At 41.3% G+C, this 19,301-nt stretch overlaps 1 protein-coding gene across 1 annotated transcript; it reads left to right on the top strand.

Moving 5' to 3' along the window:
• Window positions 1-9,431: 9,431 nt before the first annotated feature.
• LOC124124142 (acanthoscurrin-1-like) lies at window positions 9,432-12,441 on the top strand. The gene is made up of 3 exons (XM_046487230.2): window positions 9,432-9,559; window positions 11,599-11,995; window positions 12,304-12,441. The coding sequence occupies exons 2-3, from the start codon at window positions 11,611-11,613 to the stop codon at window positions 12,312-12,314; spliced, it is 396 nt and encodes a 131-aa protein (XP_046343186.2). The 5' UTR covers window positions 9,432-9,559; window positions 11,599-11,610; the 3' UTR covers window positions 12,315-12,441.
• The last annotated feature ends 6,860 nt before the right edge of the window (window positions 12,442-19,301 follow it).

A 19,301-nucleotide genomic window follows, 5' to 3' on the forward strand; every position in this document is an offset into this window, starting at 1 on the left:
TTATTTCTTCTCGTTCTTCATTCACGCGTTATTTCTAAATAGACTTTTACTTACTCTCAATTCGTTGTGCAGAGTTGCGCCCCTTATGCGTGTCGGATCCTATGATCCTGTGTTCGAGTTCTGGTTCGTCACGTTTTTGTTTCTAGGTTTGTGATCATCATACACCAAAGTACAGGTGTAAATGTCTAAGACCTTCTATGTCTTCCTTATCTCTGTACCTACATATAGTGTGCTTGTCGTAAGAGGCGACTGACGAGATCGGATGGTTAGGCTCACTGACTTGGTTGATGCATGTCATCGTATCCAAATTGAGTGGATCGATGCTCATGATGTCAATCACTGGATTGTCCGGTCCAAACTCATTTTTTACAGACCGCCGTCTTACAGCTGGAATATTGCTCAGTGCGGCGTTAAACAGTTTTGAAGTCCTTATCTCCGTATCTATATGTAGCTTTATTTACTTGAATTCAGATGGTCACAAGGTAATGATTTCTATCACGTTGATCTGGTGTAACTGAATTTTTGATTTGATCTACTAGAGTCGCATCACTAGCCATGTTAGCTGCAGAACTCGAATACTTGATACATAACAAGAACCAATGAGATTCTACTCTAACTCAGCCCCAAACCCATGACCTCATACATGACCCCATGACCGCCATGGCCTCACGCATGACCTCATGACCGCAATGACCTCATACATGACGTCATGACCGCCATGACCTCACACATGACCTCATGACCGCCATGACCTCGTACATGACCTCATGACCGCCATGACCTCATACATGATCTGGGGGCACGGGTGGCCCAGTCGTCTAAGCCGCCGCGATTCGCTGTGCAGAGTTGCGTCCCTTGGGCACGCCAGAAACCTATGATTGTGGGTTCGAATCCCGGTTCGCCCCGATTATGTTTCTAGGTTTGTCAGCACCATACCCGTGCTCGTGGGTTTCACCGAAGATGTAAACGTCTGAGACCTGCATCACTTGGGGCTTTCCTCCCTCATTAAGCTGACACGCCGCGATATAACTGGAATACTGTTAGAAGCGGCGTTAAACCCAACTCACTCACTCACTCACTCACTCACTCACTCACTCACTCACTCATACATGATCTCATGACCGCCATGACCTCATGACCGCCATGACCTCATACATGACCTCATGACCGCCATGACCTCATACATGACCTCATGACCGCCATGACCTCATACATGACCTCATAAAGGACCTCATGACCTCATACATGACCGCCATGACCTCATACATGACCTCATGACCGCCATGACCTCATACATGACCTCATGACCTCATACATGATCGCCATGACCTCATACATGTCCTCATGACCTCATACATGATATCATGACCGCCTTGACCTCATACATGACATCATGACCGCCAAGACCTCATACATGACATCATGACCGCCATGACCTCATACATGACCTCATGACCGCCATGACCTCATACATGACCACATGACCTCATACATGATCGCCATGACCTCATACATGTCCTCATGACCTCATACATGATATCATGACCGCCATGACCTCATACATGACATCATGACCGCCATGACCTCATAACTGTACGTAGCAAGGCCTAGCGAGAGTGTCAGCAACGACGACGTTAGAAAAGAACACATTCACCTCAACACATACCAACCTACGACAGTCATGAGGTGAGGTGAAATGGGATTTAACGTCGCGTCCAAGATTATTGCACTTACATAGCGACGTGCATGTACGTGTGTGTGTGTGGCTGTTTGTACTAGTCCAGACTGATGCCGATTTTAAAATGCTAGCCCACTAACCCTGCCGCAGTTTAACATGAATACCCAACTCAGACACAGTATACTGACCCTGGGCTGACCAGTCCTTGTTTTAGCCCCTAGATGCCGAGCGCAGACAGGGTAACAACAAGTACCATCTTATGACGTCTTTTGGTATGACGCGGGCGGGGATCGAACCCCGATCCTTCCGCTCTTCGGGGGGACGCTCTACCACTAGACGACGGAGACGGTCTGACAGTCATGACTGGCCGTGCTAACTACAGACCACCAGGTCCCTAAACAAGTACTTGCAGAGGCTAACGAATGTCAACAACGTTGCCAGGGGCTTATCAACGTATCACCGTCATGTTGAAGGAAAACAAATAAATGATGCAAATTGCAGACATTTACAATTTGTGCCAAGCTCACGTGTATGGGTATTGTTCAGACTTAACAAATCATGATCATTGCTAATCTGGGATTCGAACCACGCTAATAAAATTCGGCCCAAACTGCAATTAAAATGAAAGCAAAGAGACAATCTAAACGTTTCCGTCGGTAATCGAACTCGGAATCTTCAGCCTCTCACCTGGGCTGAGTGGTCGGTGAAGTGTTACGAAAATATGTGTTTGAGGGTGATACAATGTTATTATCTTATGCTCGCTTCGGTTGCTTTTGTCAGCTGCGATGAATGAACATGAACAGTCTAAAATCTTCTAAAATTAACTGTGCTTCAAATAAAGATCAATAAAAATAAACTTATTGTGAAATTAAACGATGCATCTTTTAAAATATATTTATGAAGGCATCTCCTCGAATTTTATGTCGTTTCTTGGGAGCATGATAGTCGCACGCTTTTCCTTTTAATGTGCACAATGTAAATACACCGTAAATGACGAGTGAGTGAGTGAGTTTGGTTTTACGCCGCTTTTAGCAATATTCCAGCAATATCACGGCACGGGACACCAGACACCACAGTGTACCCATGTCGGGATTCGAACCCGGGTCTTCGGCGTGTCGAGCGAACGCTTTAACCACTAGGCTACCCGACCGTCCCCGTAAATTACGCTTAAGTAATGCCAGGGCTCGCTGAAAATCAACGTCGTGGGTATGCTGCAAAACGAAAGGGCGCCAAACGAAGTTACTAGGCATTTTAATGTTCATCGAAACACAATATTTTCTAGTTATCTACAGGATTGCAACTCTCATGACTTGCCACGGGCCGGTCGACCACGCGTGACGTTACGCCAACAAGACAACCATATTCGGTTGCTGCATCGTCGGAATCGATACCAAACTGTCATTATACCAGCCCGGACAATTCCTGGGTTGAGACCACTTAGTGGCCGAACAATCAGTTGAGGAAGCACAACATCCTGCGACACGCCAAGTTTTGCTTCCACGTCACTAGCGTTAAAGATGGTACTTGTTGTTACCCTGTCTGGCGCTCGGCATTAAGGGGTTAAAACAAGGACTGGTCGGCGCGGAGTCATCAGTATACTGTGTCTGAGTGGGGTATCCATGTTAAACTGCGGCATGGTATCTCAGTGTGCTAGCACTATAAATCGGCATCAGTCCGGACTAGTACAAGCAGCCACACAAACACACACACGTGCATGCACGTCGCTATATAAGTGCAATAATCTTGGACGCGACGTTAAACCCAATTTCGACTCACCTCACCTAATTTTTCTGAACTACAATCTCTATATGATCAGCTTCCTAAACCGTGTATCATAATGGGTGATCTGAAATCCCTTATGGAGAAGCGTCAATCTAAATTCTAAGGGAAACTCCTTGAGGATTTTATCTCGGATAATAACATATGTATGTTTGGTGATTGTCCCAATACATATTTACATCCTGCTACTGGGACGCATTCTGCGTCAGACCTGTCGCTATCAGATTCTAACTTGTTAAAAGAATTTACTTGGTCGGTCCATGACGATTTGTGTGGAAGCGATCATTTCCCTACAATTCTGAAAACATATAATCCATCTGACGTTCCGCCCTCATCACGGTGGAAGTTTAATAAGGCCAACTGGTCTTTATTTCCAAACATCAACACTGACAAGTTAACATGTGACTTTTCAGGAATGGCCCTGACCCTATTAAGTTGTTCTCGGAACAACTGAATGAAATTGCTGATAAAGCGATACCAAAGTCCTCTGCAAATCCACACATACGAAAACCATGGTTCGATACCACATGCAAACAAGCTAGAAAGAATAGGAAAAAAGCTGGAAAATATTTCCGCCGAAACCCTATTGTTCATAAGTTGAATCATGTTAAAATTACAAATGCTAAAGCACGACGTACCTTTAAACAGAATTAACGTGTGTCATGGAGAAGTTGTCTCCAGGATCAATTCCCGAACACCTATGTCTAAGGTGTGAAATATGATTCAAAGGATAAAAGGAAAAGGTTCCAAATCTAGCGTTCACAACCTCAAAGATGGTAATCGTCCACAAACAAATAAAACTGTCATCGCAAAAAAGTTGGGTGAGGTAGTGCGTGAGTTGGGTTTAACGCCGATTTTAACAGTATTCCAGTTATATCACGGCGTGTCAGCTTAATGTGGGAGGAAAGCCCGAAGTGATGCAGGTCTTAGACGTTTACCACTTCGGTGAAACCTACGAGCACGAGCACGGGTATGGTGCTGACAAACCTAGAAACATAATCGTGGCGAACCAGGATTCGTACCCACAATCATAGGATTCTGGCATGCCTAAGGGAAGCAACTCTGCACAGCAAATCGCGGCGCCTTAGAAGACTGGGCTATACCACACTTGACTAATCCCAAAGCTACAGTTTTCATCTAATATCACACAACAATGGAAATACTGTTTATACTTACGAAACAATATTGATTCAGTTATGTAATAAAGGGAAAATGTTTTCAAGTAGCAGACGCCTGTTTTTCGGAAGTTGGAAATGCTTGTGCAGCTCCGTAAAATAAGTATATTCCTAACAGACAGAACAGAACTTAATTACACGACAGAACGTTATAACAGTCTGGGTGCCATCAGTGGTTTAAGTGAGTGGGTGAATGGGTGAGTGGGTGAGTACCCATTTGGGGAATCGAACCCGGATCCTTGGCATGACGAGCCACCGCTTTAACCACTGGGCTACACCAACGCCCCATTGGTTTACGAGGTACGTAGATTCCCTATTGTTTGTTTGTTTGTTGTTTAACGCCGCACTCAGCAATATTCCAGCTATATGACGGCGGCCTGTATTAAATCGAGTCTTTCCCAGACAATCCAGTGATTGACATCGTGGGCATCGATGACATGCAACAACCCAGTCTTTTGTCGGTGAGTACATATTAATGGTGAGGCAATTGTTTTCTTTAACTTAACAAACGCATGGCATTTGTTGGCAACAACACAATTCTGTTATAAGTTTTGTTTGTTTTTTGTTTAACGGCGCACTCAGCAGCATTCCAGCAATATTATTACGACAAGCATAATCGCATTTTACAGCACGCATGGGTTGCTGAAGACCTATTCTAACCCGGATCTTCACCGGTCTTGTGGTCTATTAACATTAGAACAGGAGCGCGGTACCAACATATGGACAAGTCAAGTACTCAATCAATCATTTATTTCGGTAATAAAACTTCAGGCCAACGTAGATAACAAATAACAGGCAACAAATATAATTTAAGCTTTGAGTACTACAGCATTTCAAATAAGTTACAGGTATGGATAGAGACACAGAGAGAGAGAGAGAGAGAGAGAGAGAGAGAGAGAGAGAGAGAGACAGAGAGAGAGAGAGAGAGAGAGAGAGAGAGAGAGAGAGAGAGAGAGAGCAATGTTGAATGAGTATGGTTTTACGCCGCTTTTAGCAGTATTCCAGCAATATCATGGCGGGAGACACCAGAAATTGTACCCATATCGGGAATCGAACCCGGGTCATCGGCGTGACGAGCGAACGCTTTAACCACTAGGCTACGCGAGCGCCCCCATTGTTGAATGAACAGTTCTTTACGCAAACTTTGCATTAGTACACATAAAATATTGGACTGCGTTAAATATAGCTTTATTATATGTAACAACCTGACCCGCATTGCGGTATAAATATAGCTTATGCTTACATCGGTAGGTATGTTATTAACGATAGTGTTAAGGTTGTGAAACATAATTAAACGCTTATGACTACACAAGGTGTATCCCACGAGATAATGATATTCATTTTCTACGGTGGCCCATAAGGGACATGGAGTCCGTTTTTCAATATTTTGATATTTCACTTACTGTTATCGTAACCTTTTGCAAATTGACACGATTTGTCATACAACTATGTGATAAATCATGTATAGAGAAGATATTGAATCGCTGAAAAGTGAAGCGAAAATGTCAAAAACTAAAATGAAAATGTCAAAAACAAAAACGAAAAGGTCAAAGACTAAAATAAAAATACAGAAAACTATTTCCACCGCGGTGATAATACTCCCACCGTGGTGGAAATAGTTTTCTGTATTTTCATTTTAGTTTTTGACCTTTTCGTTTTTGTTTTTGACATTTCCTTTTTAGTTTTTAACATTTTCGCTTCACATTTCAGCGATTCAATAGCTACTTGAATGTTTTTTGTTGTTTTTATACATGATGTATCACATATTGTTATGATAAATAGTTTTAATTTGCAAAAGTTTTCGATAAAAGTAAGTGAAATATCAAAATATTGAAAAACAGACTCAATGTCCCTTATGGGTCACCGTAATTTTCATAGCTTATAGTCAAACCCCACCAGTTTCTGGTGTTCCAGGTACAAAGTGTTTCAAAAACTTCTCAGGGTCTCCCAACCCGTAAATATGACGTCACTGCAATTCCCGGTTTTCCCCAGGCCACAACCCACCACGGAAGTCCATGTATGTCTCCAGGTCAATGAACTTGACGCCTAAAGACTATTTAATTAGGGAGCATTGGGGTCAACATGATTAGTGATTGAGCGAGAAATATACATCTTATCTAATTCCCTGTCAGTCTTAGTCACGACGCCTGGACGCTTTATTATAAAACGACCGCCTCCGTGGTCTAATGGAAGAGCGTCCGCCCGGAGAGCGGAAGGTCCGGGGTTCGATCCCCAGCCGCGTTAAAAGATGGTACTTATTGTTATCCTGTCTGGCGCTCGGCATTAAGGGGCTAAAACAAGGACTGGTCGGCTCGGAGTCAGTATACTGTGTCTGAGTGGGGTATGCATGTTAAACTGCGGCATGTTATCTCAGTGAGCTAGCACTATAAATAGGCATCAGGCCGGACTAGTACAAGCAGCCACACACACACACACACACACACGTGCATGCACGTCGCTATATAAGTGCAATGATCTTGGACGCGACGTTAAACCCCATTTCACCTCACCTCACCTTATTAAAGTCATCGCCCTTGATTTTGGAACCGTGAAGATCTGGTTAAACAAGGTCTTCAGCAACCCATGCTTGCCGTAAAAGGCGACTATGCTTGTCGACTAACGGGATAGGGTGGTCAGGTTCGCTGACTTGGTTGACGCATGTCATCGTGTCCCAATTGCGGGGATCGATGCTCATGATATCAATCACTGGATATCTGGTCGAGACTCGATTATTTACAGACCGCCGTCATATAGCTGGAATTTTGCTGGGTAAGGTGTTATACAACAAACAAAACGCCTCTGATTTTTTAAAATTTCGATTGACCTTATTCAACAGGGTTTATTTTCAGTATTGTTCACGCACGCACGGAAATCAAAAGAACCCTTACGAATCTGAAATGCCTGGTCAGAAGCAGTTTCTGATAATGTACATGGGCTAGAAACAGTCCAGGTCAACAAAGTGAACACGGCATTAATATATGTATGGTATCAACATCAAGGATGCACATATATAATAAACTCTCAAATAATAATGGCTTTATTTAGCTGGGTAAGAATGGATTTAGTTGGAATGCTGATCATGTCTCAGTTTATTTTCGTCATTCACTATCCCTGTTCTGAAACATACATATACATACATATAAGCTGGAGCTATACCACAGACCTCCAGACTCCGTTTGTCGGCAAATAACAAGCCCCCTTCTCTATCCCCTCATTCACGTCCTCAGTTGGCTAGTCACAGTGAGTGAGTGAGTGAGTGAGTGAGTGAGTGAGTTGGGTTTAACTCCGCTTTTAACAGTATTCCAGTTATATCGCGGCGTGTCAGCTTAATGTTGGAGGAAAGCCCGAAGTGATGCAGGTCTCAGACGTTTACCACTTCGGTGAAACCAACGAGCACGCGTATGGTGCTGACAAACTTGGAAACATAATCGGTTCGAACCGGGATTCGAACCCACAATCATAGGTTTCTGGCGTGCCCAAGGGACGCAACTCTGCACAGCGAATCGCGGCGCCCTAGACGACTGGGCCACCCGTGTCACCGGCCAGTCACAGAATGACTTCATATTACCCAGCACATTATCTATTTCATGGGGTGTATATACCCCTTAGAATATGTACGGAGCACGGGTGGCCCAGGCATCTAAGGCGTCGCAATTTGCTGTGCAGGGTGGCATCCCCTGAGTACGCCAGAATCCTATGATCATGGGTTCGAATCCAGGTTCGCATTGATAATGTTTCGAGGTTTGTCACCACCATACCCGTGCTCGTGGGTTTCACCGAAGTGGTAAACGTCTGAGACCTGCATCACTTCGGGCTTTCCTCCCACATTACGCTGACACGCCGTGATATACCTGGAATAATGTTAAAAGCGGCGTGAAACCAAACTCACTCACTCATTACTCTTAAAGAGTGGTCAAGAATAATAATATGATACTATTGTATTTTAATGTTCTTTTACATGTAGTGAGATTCACATAAGTGTTCTGTCTGTCTGTTTGCTAGTATTAAGTATGGCCTCGTGAAAACGCTTATGGGAGACTCGCCTAGCTATCAATATGGGCATGTATTTTGTTGCTTGTCTGTTTGTTTGTTTGTTGTTTAACGCCGCACCCAGCAAGAATCAAGCTATATGACGTCCATCTGTAAATAATCGCGTCTGGACCAGATATCCAGTGATTGATATCATGAGCATCGATCAACGCAATTGGGATACGATGACATGCGTCAACCAAGTCAGCGAATCTGACCACCCGATCCCGTTAGTCGACAAGCATAGTCGCCTTTTACCGCAAGCATGGGTTGCTGAAGACCTATTCTAACCCGGATCTTCACGTTTCGCTCGTATTGTGTAGATGATTGATTTAATTATAACATAATATAACCCATATCGCCAAAGAGCTAATAGTTGGTTTAAAAATAATAATTTCTCTTGGAAAAAAGGATACTATGTATAATGTATGAATGTATGAATGTTAAATTTGATCTCGTCGCAAAATTGCTGAGGCCATCTTAAATATCAACTCACACACTCATCCATCACACCCACTTCCCCAGTGTATGGATGACGTATTTTTCGTGATAGGTCAGTTGAAGCCACGCCATATGATATAGTTAGAAAAACGCGGAAGACTATATAAAACCTACAGTGTATCACAGTTTTGGATAGTATGGCTACATACTAGAATGGTCAAATGTACCTCATTGCATTTCATGTTACAGATCGATGAGTGATGTATGCTAAATATTGCCGTGGGTCAGGACGAATGATGAACGATGGCTCCAGGAAATTGAACACACAGGAGTGGTGTTCACACCCTGATCACGTGTTTGTCACGTGACTACTACATGTGTATATATTACCCTGCCACAGCTGTATCTTTCTACATTCAACTCAAGACATTCTTCGTCGACCCATCTACAGACTCAGGTGAGTGAACCCCTTTACATTTTTACATGCTATTTGTTTATTAATTTACTACTTTCAATTTTAGGCGTCAAACACATAACGTGTATTCAAGCATTCAATGCCTCAGTTGAAACGTTCGAAATGTCTTATGGTATCCATGTAGAGGACATTTCCAAATTTAACGCTTCAGTGACCAAATTATGTCTGATTCTATTCCCTATTTGGGCTTGTATCATATGATCGCCTACTTGTTACTGTGACGTGCTATTCGATATGTTTTCCACCTCTTCGCGAACACCTAATTCCTATTGTGATAGTGAGGTCCAGGGTAGAATAGATCTTCAGCAACCAATGCTTGCGGTAAAAGGCGACTATGCTTGTCGTAAAAGGCGACTAACGGGATCGGGTGGTCAGGCTCGCTGACTTGGTTGATGCATGTCATCGAATCCCAAATGCGTTGATCGATGCTCATGATATTAATCACTGGGTTGTCTGGTCCAGACTCGATTATTTACAGACCGCCGTCATATAGCTGGAATATTGCTGAGTGCGGCGTAAAACAACAAACAAGCAAACAAACAAAACAAACCTGTGGCTTTACTCCCACATCAAACTAAAACGCCTTGATGTAACTGAAATAGGGTCCAAAGTTCAAAGTTCAAAGAACACAACTCAGCCAGTCATGATCTCTCTGTTGTAACTGACATCGGATGAAGATGCTGACGTGATAGCGCACTGGTTAACGTAAACCTATCGTTTGATTGCTTGTGACAAATAAGGCCTGCGTTTTTTTACAATCTATTCATTTTTTTTATCTCATTTACAAGGTTCAAGTGTCAAGACGGAAAAATGTTTGGAAAATATATGCAAATGTGTTGCTAGCTATGGAATACAGGCGTCTTATCTGACATATTCATTTATCATGCTGGTGTGCGCCAAGGTTGATTCTGAATCCATTTCTGTTGTTTGTATTCAAAATGAACTAAAATAACAAATCAAGAGTAACTGTGACAGATGTTTAGTTTCACCTTAAACTGTTTAATATTAAAATTATTTATGCTCTATATAAAACGTCAACGCCAGAGATAACCCTCCTCGATTTTCGACCCGAATTAGATTCCATTGGGCGTAAAAGCGAGAATAGCTGTTAACATTATATGAATTGATCACGAAAAAAGAGTCACGAATCCAGGTGTTCTCGAAAATGGTAGCCATTTCCTGTACAAATACAAGCAGGTTGACAAAACTTAATTTACCATACAGAGTAATAATCTTATTGTGATGATTGTATTCTCTGTTTAAATGTTTCTATACAAAATCTTTTTATTACAAATACCTTGGAATTGTCATGCTGCAATAGAATCAACACCGGAAACCAAGATATTATTTAGAATCAATTTATTTTTCCTTATTTGAGCCATAAGCCTTGATTTTCTTGGAGTTTGTAATGATAAAACATCAGTATAGAGCCACTGAACTACATGACAATGCCAGTACAGTATGTCTTGGCGTACATACATGGAGTGTGTGAGTGAGTGAGTGAGTGAGTGAGTATGGTTTTACGCCGCTTTTAGCAATATTCCAGCAATATCATGGCGGGGGACACCAGAAATGGACTTCACACATTGTACCCATCTCGGGAATCGAACCCGGGTCTTCGGCGTGACGAGCGAACGCTTTAACCACTAGGCTACCCGAGCGCCCAAATACACTGAGACGACCGCGTATATTTCAGTGTCGACTGTATAATGTAAACGACAGAACCCTTTCCATTGCCATGATACACCTCTGTCAGAGGTGGGGTTCATTGTATGATTCCGACGATAGCGTAAACGTGTGTTTCTGATCAACTATATTGATAGCAGTTATATATCTTCGGCTTGATATACTCACCCGAATTCTAATGCCCGGGTTCGATTCTCAAAACTAACACAATATGTAAGTTATATGAGTGTTAAATAAACGCGGAAATTATTTCATATTTACCTAAATGTCACATTCTTGTCGAAAAAGCTCGCCTTGTTAATAAAATTAAATCAATGATTCCAATTATTTTCCAGCAAGCCAGCACCATGAACTCCGTCATTATCTTGGTAGCATGCCTGGTGGCGGCCGCTGTCGCCGAGCCTATTGGCTACAGTAAGGGTCTTTACGGTGGATTTGGAGGATTAGGAGGAGGATTGGGATATGGTGGATTTGGAGGATACGGATTAGGCCTTGGAGGACTTGGAGGACTTGGAGGATACGGAGGATTCGGAGGACTTGGAGGATACGGTGGACTTGGAGGATACGGAGGATTCGGAGGATACGGAGGATTCGGAGGACTTGGAGGACTTGGAGGACTAGGATACGGAGGACTTGGAGGATTCGGAGGAATTGGAGGATACGGAGGACTTGGATACGGAGGTCTTGGAGGACTCGGAGGGTTTGGAGGAATCGGAGGTTTTGGAAAATATAGTAGGTGGCACTGATGAATTTACTGAATTTCCAAATTATGCTTACACTGTACATGTACCAGTATGTCTTACACCACAATGCAGATACATCTTCAAATGACTACAATATAACTGTTACATGGAGTATGTTCTGTCCAAACAATCCCATTGATCGCACAGAAAAGAACATATTTTAACATGTAAGTCAGGTTATTCTCCCTTTGAACGTTGCTGCTCCAGACGTGGTCCAACAGATCGTCTGTCAGAGTTGCAGGTGCAGACACAATAGCTGATTGACACATATTTTACCAATCTTTTCTTTCTTTTCAGGACATTATTAATCTAACAACCTGACGATGTTGATAAAGACGATGAACGTGCACCACCAGACACGTTTGTATATATAGCCTTCTGAATGTATGAACTGTGAGACGTCGACCTTGAATAAAGCGCGCATGCAACATGAAACCTTCTAGTTCTTCCTTAAAACTTCCATTACCTACAATAAGGTGCAGAGAGGTTCCAAGAATTAAAGACCGCCTCCGTGGTCTAGTGGTAGAGCGTCCGCCCGGAGAGCGGAAGGTCCGGGGTTCGATCCCTGTCATACCAAAAGAAGTTAAAAGATGGTACTTGTTGTTACCCTTGTTACCCTGCCTGGCCCTCCGTATACTGTGTCTGAGTGGGGTATTCATGTTAAACTGCGGCATGGTATCTCAGTGAGCTAGCACTATAAATCGGCATCAGTCCGGACTAGTACAAGCAGCCACACACACACACACACACACACACGTGCATGCAGGTCGCTATATAAGTACAATAATCTTTGACGCGGCGTTAAACCCCATTTCACCTCGCCTCCAAGAATTATATGTTTGTTGGTGTGGGTGCTGTCCAGTGTTCTTGCAATGTTCCTGCTATACGACGGCAAACCTATAAATAATCGAGCCTTGGCCAGACAATGCATCATATCATCATCATCATCATCATCATCATCATCATCATCATATCTGCTATTTCCCACCTTAATATATAAAACACGAGCCAACGAAATTCACAACAATGATGGAAGCAGATGAAACTCTATTACAGCATTTTCACTGAAAATAGTTATAACAGCTTATTTGAAACTTGGGATAATACCTGATCAGAACATTTTGATTTATAACAAGTGTCATTGCAAATAGGAGGCTTCGGATAAAACCTCATAGCCACAGTTTTACTTATAACAAGTGCCACTGCAAATTGGACGCTTGGGATAAAATTCCATCAGAGCATTGTAACTTATAAAAAGTGTCACTGTAAGTTGGACACTTGGGATAATATTCAACAAGAGCATTTATTCTCAGAACATGAGATACAATTATATACAATTTTTAATCTGTACAAAATTACAGCAGTTAACAAGAATCATAGAATTGGAATACGTTGTTTCTACTACAATTTACAAATTGTAATATACTAATATTGAAGGAATTTAGATAGGCCTTTCAGATCTCTTACACTGTTAATGGTCAAAGGTTTCTTAAATTGAGACAGGTTTGGAAACATAAAATATTGTTTATTTTAGAGTATCGCTTTTGGAGAAAAGCGTCCCATCGATTTATTTATAATGAAATGAAGCGACAAAACCCTTTCTTTATCAAATAGAAATCTCTGCACAAAGCTGAGTCGATTGTACGATTCTGACTGTCATGAGCATGCGTTTATGAATTACCATCAAATAGTGATGGCACCCATCACAGACACATGCAAAGGCAAGTCAATTGTTCACCTGAAAAGGCACGGGAACATATGGTACAGGTAAAAATAGGGAATTGCATCGGACATCATTTTTGTCACTGATGCATCAAATTTGGAAATGTGGATGGTCTTCCCTGGGAATGTTCAGCCATCGACCAGTTTTAACGGGTAATATATGATTAGTAGTTCTGAATTTTAATATAGAGAGAAATATTGATTTTGAGAGCAATATCTATTTCTCAAATGAAGGTTGATTATTCATGTACTTGCAGTACTTAGTATGAGGCACACTTCTTTATGAATAGTGTACATGTATTTGTAAAGTATTTGGGACGGTTTATGATACACTTCTGTTGAAGCAAGCTTATGCCAAAAGGAATGACACGTTTATAAAAGCCGATAACTGTATTTTATTTGATAAACAGTGTTACAGCAAATTGGACTAGTTAAAAAAGTTCTTTGAGAGCATTTTAACTGATAACAAGTGTCAAAGCGAATTGGACGCTTGAAACGAAACCAAACAACAGCATATTAACTGACAACAAATGTCACAGCAAAATGGACACTACGGATAAAACCACAACAGCTTAGACGCATATGATCTTTTGCAACGTGCTGGTGACTCAGTAAACCCACATGGCCGCAAATCATTTGGCACATAAGAAAGTGGGGGGGGGGGGGGGGGGGGAGGGGGGGGGGGGGGGGGGAGATGATGACAGTGGGTACTGGGTGGTATACAGGTCTTATATTTCCCTTGATGCTTACAACAACCGTCATCGTGGTGTGTTGCACAGCTTAACAATACACGACCACTATTACATCAACATTATAATATTATAATCATTGGAATTTAAAAAGCAAACTGCTATAGAACGGCATCTTTTACATCCTCATTCCAAACACAGAGTTATCATAATCATCATATCAGATATTGCCCATGTTTACATCATATAGAACACGGGCCAACGAAAGTCACAAGAATGATCAAACCAGATGGAAGTACAGAATAGTATTTTAACTGACAAGTATCACGGCATATTGGACTGATATTGGACCCCATAGGAGCATTTTAACTTGGTGGGTGGTGTAAGGAGCTTATGTTTCCTTGATGCTTACAACAAACGTTATCTAGGCGTGTTCCATAGCCTCTTGTCAAAGCTTAAGAATACATAACTTCTATCGTATCAACATTATAATAGTATATGCTATTTTTGGAATTAAAAAAGCAAACTGCAATGGAAAAGAATCCTTTGCATCCTCATTCCAAACACATTTGACCCTCTGACCGTCTCTCATCTTCCTGCTCGTCACATGTAGGGGTAGCCTAGTGGTAACTCATATAGCCGTAGGCCCACACATGGCTAAAATTTCTCGTCGTGATTTTGCAGAAAACAGCGTAAAACCATACTTACTCACTCATCATTGGCGCATGCGTCAACTGTTTCAAAACAGATTATTGACAGGGTATCAAAGAAACAAGACACGGGAAAGTGTTGAGAATGATGATATGTTCGTACTCCAGAGTTCTTGCATTTTGACTCGGATACTGAGGACTCGGATACGGAGGACTTAGAGGACTACGATACTGAGGACTTCGTTACGGAGGATTTGGAAAAGGAGATCTTGGATAAGGAGGACTTGGTAACTAAGGACATGGAGGATTTGAGGATTTGGATACGGAGTACATGGACACGGAGTATTCGGAGGACTGGGATACGGAGTACTTTGATACGGAGTACTTGGAGGACTGGGATACGGAGTACTTGGATACGGAGTACTTGGATACGGAGTATTTGGAGGACTGGGTTACGGAGGACTTGGACAAACTTGAAGGACTTTGATAGGGAAGTTCCGGATACGGAGGATTCGGATACGGAGAAATCGCATACGGAGGACTTTGAGGACTTTGATACGATGACTCGAATACGGATGGCTTTTCAGGATTTCAGGGGTGTCAGGACTCGGTTGAGGACTTGGACACAGATGACTTTGAAGATTCGGACGTCTTGGGGGATTCGGAGGTTTCAGAAAATACAGTAGCTGATACTATGATCGCCTTATAGATGTATTAACTCTCATTCAGCATGTTATCTACACTAGTGCTGGCATGTTTCACACACAAATTCAGATAGATTTGAATACATCAGAATACAATGTATGTTCGAGGGGCGTTCAATGAGTTTTGTGGGGACACGGGTGGCCCAGTCGTCTAGGGCGCCGCGATTCGCTGTGCAGAGTTGCGTCCCTTGGGCACGCCAGAAACCTATGATTGTGGGTTCGAATCCCGGTTCGCCCCAATTATGTTTCTAGGTTTGTCAGCACCATACCCGTGCTCGTGGGTTTCACCGAAGTGGTTAACGTCTTAGACCTGCATCACTTCCGGCTTTCCTCCCACACTAAGCTGACACGCCGTGATATAACTGGAATAATGTTAAAAGCGGCGTTAAACCCAACTCACTCACTCAATAAGTTTTGCAACTTGGGCATTTGTGTATACACAAACAATGTCAACTTGTGGCAGGTGTGACACTAGACATAACATCAGGTTGACAGGTGTCATAACAAGTTCCAGACACAACACTAAGTTAGATGTGATGGCTTCATTCACCTTAGGGTGGTCACAATCATGGATTCTCTCAAACATGAACAACGCGCTGTAATAAAGTTCCTTACCAAGGAGGGATGCAAAGCAAAAGAAATCCATATGTGAATTATGTGGATGTCGATTCGAACAGTTAAATCACACACCCTACAGCCCAGACTTAGCCCCCAGTGACTATTTCCTGTTCCAGCAAATGAAATCTGCCCTACGTGGAAGACGCTTCCAGGATGACGAGGACATAAAGGCTGCCACAGAGGCGTGGTTAGAGGGCCAATCTGTGGATTTCTATAAAAGTGGTATTAAAATCTTGAAGGATAAACGGAATGAGTGTATTGAGGTGAATGGAGATTATATTGAAAAATAATAGGGCAAAAGATATTCTGCGACTTGGTCTTATATTGAAGTTACAAAACTTATTTAACGCCCCTCGTATGTATGTATGTATGTATGTATGTATGTATGTATGTATGTATGTATGTATGTATGTATGTATGTATGTATGTATGTATGTATGTATGTATGTATGTATGTATGTATGTATGTATGTATGTATGTATTTATGTATATATTATGTATGTATGTATATATGTACGTATATATGTATGTACGAACGACTTTGATGACACCAGTTGAACAGCTCAAATGATGATAACAAATACTAGGTATTCACAAGCATGACAACTGCTCTACCGTAGTCACAACGGCAAGCGCACGGGTTCAGATCGGGAAAAGGGTCAGTGTAAGGACGGGTGCTGCTGGCGAGTAACCGGAGTGTGGTTCTTTATACAGGCGGGAACCGAGCAATACAAACAATTTATGGTTCCAATACAGTTCCCAGATATATTGTCTTACCCTTAATCAATAAACACTGAACCCGGAGATGAGCGTCATAATATATATAAGTGTCGGCATGACGTGAAGCAGAATATTATCAGTATATTAAATCTTCAAACTATCAGATTTGGCAGATTGCGGGTATTTTTAATGTAATCGTCATTGGCGTTTGTCGCGTGGGCCTGAGATCCCAATGCCGCGAGCACTGAGCTTTTGAAAATGTGCGTAACAAAATACAACTGACTCGGCAACCAGAGGGTTAACTGGCTTCATTTTGGTACATGTTGATACCTAGTAACCAAAGCTCATATGTCCTCATTAACCTTAAAGCCCTAAGGCTTCGCTACACGCGCCAAAATATGCAAGTTGACAAGTTCCCTTTGGGCCATCAGTTAAAACACTTCCCTCCCCAGTGGCAAATCATTTAGTTTATAGTGAGAGTGAGAGAGTTTAGCTCCTGTCCATCATGTTATATATCTATGAATGTCTTGTACATAAAACGTCTTCATCATGCTAAAAAGAACATTCAGTAAAAGAACATTTCAATACACAAACACTTTCAATGTAATACAATATTTCAACACACAAACGCGATCAAAGTATAACAACATTTCAGCACATAAACGTGTTAAAATCAAAACAAGATTTCAATACATCAACAAATCAATTAAACCAAAATTTCAACACACACAGACCTTCAAAGTAAAACAAATGTCAACACGCGTTCAAAGTGTAAAAAAAGGTTCAGCACACAAACACATTAAGGTAAAACATTTCAAGGCACAAACATGTTCAAAGTACAAAAACCTTTCAACACACAAACACGTTCAATGTCATACAATATTTCAAGCACGAAAAGGCGTCAAAGTAAAACATGTCTACGCAAAAAAACGATTTCAAAATACAAGGATTTAACAGACACAGACGTTCAAAGTAAATTTACATTTCAATCCTAAAACACGTTCAACGTAAAACAGTTCAGCACACAAACACATTAAAAGTAAAACAACATTTCAACATATAAACATGTTCAAAGTGCAAATCATTTCAACACACAAACACGTTCAATGTCATACAATAGTTCAAGCACAAAAAGGTGTCAAAGTAAAACATGTCAACACACAAACGCTTTCAAAATACAAGAATTTAACACACACAGACGTTCAGAAGTAAAGCTACATTTCAAACACGTTCAACGTAAAACAGTTCAGCACACAAACACATTAAAAGTAAAACAACATTTAAAGACACGAATACGTTCAAAGCAAAACAACATTTCAACACACAAACACGTTCAAAGTAAAAGAACATTTTAAGACACAAACACGTTCAGAGGAAACCAACCATTCAATACACAAGCACTTTCAAAGAAGAACAACATTTCAATACACAAAAACGTTCAAAGTAAAACAACATTTCAATACACAAACACGTTCAAAGTAAAACAATATTTCAATGAACAAACACGTTCAAAGTAAAACAACAATTCAATACACAAACACTTTCAAAGAAGAACAACATTTCAATACACACAGACATTCAATGTAAAACATTTCAACACACAAACACGTTCAAAGTAAAACATCATTTCAACACACACAGACATTCAAAGTAAAATATCATTTCAACACACAAACACGTTCAATGTAACGTAATATTTCAATCACAAATACGTTCAAAGTAATCCAACAGTAAAAGAAATGGTCGAACCCTTTCCATTTAGTTTCTTTTAAATTGAAAGCAAGATCATGATTTTTATGAATGTTTATTATTTCTTCTCGTTGATATATTGCGGAATTGTACAGAAGCCGTAAATATTATCAGATTCACTCACTGGTCAATCACATCCAAACTTCCCCATTGCCTGCGATAGGATCTAAATAGTTAATTGAATAATAGGTCAGCTGAAGCAACTCCACGTAGCAATTATTGCTTGATTAATTAATTGAAGGAGATTATATTTTAACCTTTATAGTTAGAAAACTTGTTTGGAAACTATATAAAACCGACAGTGTGTCACTAATTTTGATAGATAATGTTACATACTTGCATGGTCAAGTATGACGTGGGTTTGACCGCCAAGATCGATTAGGTGTGTATGATAAATGTTGCCGTAGGTTAGGAAGAATGACGAAAGGTGTGCTCCAGGAAA

The sequence above is a fragment of the Haliotis rufescens genome, unplaced genomic scaffold (genome assembly GCF_023055435.1).
Source record: "Haliotis rufescens isolate VD_foot unplaced genomic scaffold, xgHalRufe1.0.p SCAF_77, whole genome shotgun sequence".
NCBI lineage: Eukaryota > Metazoa > Mollusca > Gastropoda > Lepetellida > Haliotidae > Haliotis > Haliotis rufescens.